Here is a 6,289-nt window from a genome sequence, read left to right as displayed (position 1 = left end):
TTGGACGACTTACATAATACGATTATCCCACCGCAGTATGATGTTGTCCCAAATCAATGAAACAAGAACTAGAATTTCTCCCCTTCTCTCACACTTTATTTTTGTCATTTTGTCTCTATTAAAAAATCAATATAAGATATTAACATAACTTAAACGTAACCATTCAAATAGGAGAGGAAGGGGAGATAAATTAGGAGGAGAGAGAGTCCTCCTAATATTTTTTTCTTCACCTCATTGACACGCAAGTATACTCGTGTCATGTCAATCATTCTTCATTCGTAGTGCGAATAGGAGAGAAGCACTCGAAAGAAGACGTGGGTTTTGGGATTTCAAAACGTTGCCTCCCATTGGAATTTGGCGAGGCATAACCTTGGTTTGATAAATGAGAATGCAACATGTAGATACATCATTTCCAAGGAAAAGAACTCATACAAAATTTCTGCTACTCTAGCTTCCCCCAATCAGCGAAACTAACTTACTGATGCTGGGGGCATACCGTATAACTAGAGAGAGATTCGAGGCCAAGCAAAACACAAAAATCATTCTATCAGTCCACTAACATTAAAACGTACCGGAGTTTACGAAGCCAGCCGCCTAAGGCAGACCTCGTTGGACAAATGCCTAACTAGTAAGTACCAGCCAGCTCCTCCTAGGGTACAGGTTACTAGCTCCTCCAGAAGAAGCTCTACAAACCACAACTACGAACCTAAATTATGCACTCTCAAAGATGGACTAATGGACAATATGATTTTGTACAATAACTTCAAACCAGTCCCCAGTCTCCGGTCTACAACACTCAAAACCATTTTTTCCAACAATCCTGGGGCCTCAAGGAAAACACAAACCCACACGCACAGATGGAAGCCAGTGCATGCCCTAGAGAAAATGCACTTATAACCCTGTGCAAATGCACATAGGGTTTAGGTCCTCCCATTCCACAAAGCAAGTCGTTAATAAACAACGAAGAAGCCTACTTTTCCACTAAAAACGAAACCACACAGACGAAAATAAACTAATCCACAGGAAATCTCCTAGGATTTTAATGTTACAACTTCATACATTAATAGTACATTGACAATGCTGAGAACGGATCTCGCATGTGCCCATTAACTAAAGTCACAAGGGGCAAGTATGATGTTCCTCAATACCTGTGAAACCAGATGCCGTCAAGGTAAAGAAAACAGAAAACGGGACACACATACTGCATCATCCTCTTCTTTCCGCCAAGTAATACAAACCTGCACAGGGGACAGGGCAATATGAAAGGGTAAGAACTTCACTTAAATAGAAAAAATATGAAGTCACGTAATATTTGGACACCGAAAAGGATCAGTACAGAAATAGAGCAACAGAGTTACATTATATAAGTTCACAAGGCCCACATAATTTGATACAAGATCCTCACAAAAGTAACTCTCGAAGGCGTTCATGACTTAGCTCAAGTTTAAGGAAAAATTCAGTAATCAAGCTAACATTAAATTTTGATGTACCGTTCATATTTATCGACATGATTAATGATCCAAATGGCATTTCACTATTCACAAGGATGGATACCTGCACTCATTAGTTAGTTCCACTCAAACCCATTTTCTCTAAAACTTGTTATCGCAAATAAATCAATCCCCCATGGGCTGTGACCTAGTGTTACTTTTCTGCGTCTGGTTTTTGATATTCTCACTTCTCACCTTGCGATGCGAAATAAGTGAAAACAGCTCAATGAAAATTTGATGCATGGGTGGCTATGGCATTGAACTATTAAAATACAGGATTAACAATAACAATAAGGATTGCTGGCCTGAAAGTGGCATGTATGTAGATATACAATAGAGACGGATCATGGGATAAACAGGACCCAAGGGAACGCCAAAAGCTTGACTGGCTTTTATGACAAACTCTTACTTTGGAATTTGAGACAAAAATTGATTCAACAAACACACAACATGCACAATAGAATTCTTTACACATTTTCTGAACCAACATTTTATGAAAAGAATGTCCCTTCCACATATTTTGACTTCAAACAGGCGAGATATTCATGCAAAATCAACATATTTCATGATAACATATCACATGTTTCATATTGATAACACATGAACCAAACATAAACTTTTTCATTATCATACATGCTTCGTTCAAGATTGAATCATTCTTTAAAGTCCGGTTAATTTAAGAAGCATTTATATGATGAAACAAAAAACAAGACAAACAGAAAATGTATCATAGTAAGAAATAAACTCAGTCAGGAAACTGAAAGCCTCTAACCTTCTTCTAGATGCATAATTCATCAAAGTTCATACTCATCTGATACACCCATTAGTAAAAGAAGCTTCTGCACTTTATTGACCCGCAAAGGCACACTTTCTTCCTATGGTATGCTTTCTCTTGAGGGACCACCCCATAATCATATGTCAACTCCGTCATAGGAGGAATGTGTCCAACCGCATAAAACGCAATATGGAGGTCAGCCTCATTTTTAGTTTCTCGTAAAACTGGCTGCCAAAGTATGTTTGGAGAACAGCTATGATTCATAAAACGAGCAACATTTCCAGCAGTATTTGCACTTATAATAAGAGGAAATGGGGCCTTTGAAGTCTCCTTAGAATCACCAGGCAAAACTCCGAGTGGTTGACAGGTATGAGTAGCATCGAAAATGTAATCGTCTTCATAATCACTCCCCATTTCTTCTACCCCAGAAATATTAAGAACTTGTCCTGCATATTCACATAAGAAAGAACCAGCGCGGATGGGATCCAGTGACCGTAGACCCCAACCTTTATCCTTAGTTTTAAACACCTCCAGACGAACTTTCAGGCCACTTTGAGACACTCGATTCCGACAATTAGGAGGGCACTGACAGGATGGACCACATTCATGAAGTAAGGATTTTTGGTTCACAAGAAGCCCACTTGCAGTATACGGGAGAAAATCTCCATTTTTCTTAATGCATGAGCAATTGGAGTTACCAGGGAGACACCCACCAATACAGAGACATCCATCAGTAGGTTCTGTAAGATTCACCGGTTTAGAATACTGCAGGCTAGAAACATATGTGAAGTGTGCAGGGCCTTTCTCGCCATCAACATCATTTACCAGAGAAACAGGTAAATTTTCAGCTCCTGAAGTAAGGTCAGGCAATATAAGTCCAACTCTTGTAGTAGTAGTTTCTTCTTTCCACTGTTCAATTGATTTCCAAATGGTAAATGCTTCAGGCTGGCCAGGTAACCTTACCAATTTATACTTAAATACATTGCAACCACTGTTCCCTTTGTCCACCCATGATTCGTGAATTTTATATAGACCATCATAGACATATACCTTCCCAGTTGGATTAGATACATCCTTTAAACCTCGAATTACTCTGACATCATTACCCCGGTGCAAGCTTTTCTCCAAAGCGAGATTACCCCTTTCAAGCTTCTGATCCTTCAGTTCCTTACCCCTCCTGAAATCATTGCTAGCATTACCACCTTGGCCACTGTATATCAACACATTCGAATCCTCCACAGAATCCTCATATCCTCCAGAAGAAACAATGCTCAATGCTAAAGGCTCTTCCTCTGTACTGTTCTTGACTCCCAGGTAATCAATTCCACCCATCGTTGGAGCATGTAACCCAATCAAGCACAATTCCATTCGGAAAAAGTAGATATCCCCGACTTCAACACCAGGCACTGCACCAATCCTCCTCTTGGCATTTGTCCTAATTCCCTTATTCATGAAGAGTGTTCCTGCCCTTAGATCGGGGCGTCCTGTTCTTGGGGCTCCTGGTATTCTTTCCTTCATCTCTTCAACTTGTGTAATCCTTCTTCGCACCAAGTCATAAGACGTGAGTGCATATCCAACCGATTCCCTGTCACCATCTGTTTGTTGGAATGTATTGGTAAATGTTGCAAGAACATTATCAATTATTGCATCAATGTCAACATCAGGCAAAGCAACATTAATGTCCTGGCCACCCCTTGTCCTCTTCTGAGACCGGAACTTACTCCTTGGCCTCCCCGCCTTCCTTGTATTTTCTCCATCCAAACCATCTTCCTCTGCATTCCCACTTTGGGATTGTGGCTGACCACGACTTCGATTAAGCCTTCTTGCGGTCCTAGTATCTCCATTAGCTTCTGCGGATGGAGGCGTCCTATATGAATTAATTGGGACTGCATTTGATATTGGTGTTTGCAGATTTTGTTCTAGTGGCCTTTGCGACTCCGGAGAAATGAAGAAGGGAAAAAACGGGGCAACCTCAGGTGGGAAAGGGCCAGCAGGAGAAACACAAACAAAAGGAGCAGCACCTTGTGGAGTTGAAAATGAAGAATTATTAGAAGCTGACGGGAACAATGGAACAAGACGCCTCAAAGGCCTTACATCTAAAACCTTAGACTTGTCAAATGATCCAAAACCAGGAACGGACTCTTGACCTAAACTTTGTTCCATTAAATTGTTTCAGGCAAGAAGCACACTTTTCAGCTACGATAAATCTGGTAAGAAAGACAGACTGCCTCTGCTACGAAAGCAGCCGCAACATAATCCGGTCACAGAATCAAATTGCAACCATTTCAACCAGAGCTCATTGCAAAATAAGTAGTAATCTTTGCAGAGTTCTTGAAAGTACAAAGTTGACTAATCTCCTGCAACATGCAAGGTTTTAAACAAATTAGAGAGGCGATGAAAGCTAAAATCTACCCAAAATTATTATATTTTCATAGGGTAAAATGAAAGAGGTAAATCCAACTATTACACTATTTTGTTGGTGGAAAATATGGTAAATCGAAATAGTAACTCGCTTGAAGTTTAAGCTATGTTGACACAAGGATTTTGCTCATCCGAACCCAGAAACCACATGCAACACATCACTCAACTAAACTTCTTGTGATTTCCCAGAAGTGAAAATTTACCTTCAATTAAGTTGTAAAATGAGAAAATGAAATCAAAGCTAAGACCTCATGCAACAAGAAATTCAAGTTTAAGACTTTTACTTTTCAAAAATTTTCTCAGCAACCAAACACAGGATATGAGGTATAACGTGAAACTAAGTGAGAAAAGTTACCTCTAATTCAAAAATGAAAAGTCATGGAATGAAATCGGAGAGAACCAGTAAGGGAAAATCGATTATTTATTGGAACGAACTGCACAAGATGCTATCTGTTTAACAGATCTAAAACAAGAAACTGCTTCAATGAAAATCCTGGCATCGACAATTCGACATCGACATCGACATACCTGTTTTTTTTTTTTTTTCTTTCTTTTTTTCCGAGTACTACTTCGAGATCTTGTTTTGCTGTCAGAACTCAGAAGTCGCACAACTCTTGTGGATTGAGCTCACTTTTCCCACGTAGTTCCTATTTGAGAAAATTGTTGTAATGCTCCTTCACTTTAATCTAAATACAGTTACGGTCCTCTAAATTATGTGGTGACACGTCATATAGATTAAATATATTAAATTAAAATTGTAAATTAAAAACTTACGCAGAAGATTCGGATCTTATTTCCAAATTTATCAATGAGTTCCTTAGGAACCGTTACATGAAAAAAGTTGGGGTGTATTTGTTTTACCTTCTTAGGTGGGACTGGATTAAACTAGACTAATTACTAGTGTAGTTCCATATTTGGTATGCACAAGGATTAGGCATAATGAGATTACTTAGGACTTGCTTGGATTATCTCCTTAGTTTGGAGTTCTTAGCCAAAATCCCTAAATTTCACTGGACTCGTAAGACTGATGTGAAATTAAACTAGCACACAAATTAAATCATTTTTTTGACAATTGTAGTATGGATAAGTAGGATCGTTCTAGGCCGGGGATTAGGAGAGACTGCTAATCTACTCAAATTAGACTCTATTACACTTAACTAGGCTTAAAAACACTAAACTAGACTCTTATAACTCAAAATTGACTCAAACTACTCAAAACAGCACAAAACAAGTAAACTGACTCAAAACTAACACTAAAGATGACTTTGGATGAATTCTAAACTAGAAAGACTCAAAACAATGAAAGGAAACCAATTTGGACAAACTCTAACCTAAAGACACAAAATATAAAGGGGGGGGGTTTTGGTTTTAACGAATTTAAAACTTAAAATAGACAGATTTAAGACTCTAAATAACTTTGAACGAAATTGATGATTTAATGGGTGAATGGCTAGCTAGAGGGTCCTTCTCCACACATGACACATATGCATACGAATTGATTTCCAGTTATTCTTCCTATAAACCATGAATGATAACGTCCCAAATTAACCGTGAACAGCACTAATTAACCCTTAGATTTTCCTAAATTCATTGAATTGGACAT

The 6,289-nt window shown here is 38.7% G+C and overlaps 1 protein-coding gene across 2 annotated transcripts; it reads right to left on the bottom strand.

The window, feature by feature from the left end:
• Window positions 1-891: 891 nt before the first annotated feature.
• Window positions 892-5,367, bottom strand: LOC103449908 (histone-lysine N-methyltransferase, H3 lysine-9 specific SUVH1-like). Of its 2 annotated transcripts, none has more exons than XM_029090786.2 (3): window positions 5,215-5,367; window positions 2,263-4,622; window positions 892-1,238 (listed from the first exon to the last, which is right to left on the bottom strand). In XM_029090786.2, the coding sequence occupies exon 2, from the start codon at window positions 4,426-4,428 to the stop codon at window positions 2,314-2,316; it is 2,115 nt and encodes a 704-aa protein (XP_028946619.2). In that variant the 5' UTR covers window positions 4,429-4,622; window positions 5,215-5,367; the 3' UTR covers window positions 892-1,238; window positions 2,263-2,313. The 2 variants fall into 2 exon arrangements, with proteins under 2 accessions (XP_028946619.2, XP_008387456.2); XM_008389234.4 differs by having other exon boundaries at window positions 5,042-5,348.
• Window positions 5,368-6,289: the final 922 nt, after the last annotated feature.

This window comes from Malus domestica, chromosome 12 (assembly GCF_042453785.1).
Source record: "Malus domestica chromosome 12, GDT2T_hap1".
Lineage (NCBI taxonomy): Eukaryota > Viridiplantae > Streptophyta > Magnoliopsida > Rosales > Rosaceae > Malus > Malus domestica.
The sequence above is the reverse complement of the archived record's forward strand: the minus strand, read 5'-3'. Positions and strand labels throughout refer to the sequence as shown.

Coding starts and splice junctions, on each gene's coding strand:
- LOC103449908 (XM_029090786.2), bottom strand. CDS start 4,428: ATGGAACAAAGTTTAGGTCAAGAGTCCGTTCCTGGTTTTGGATCATTT.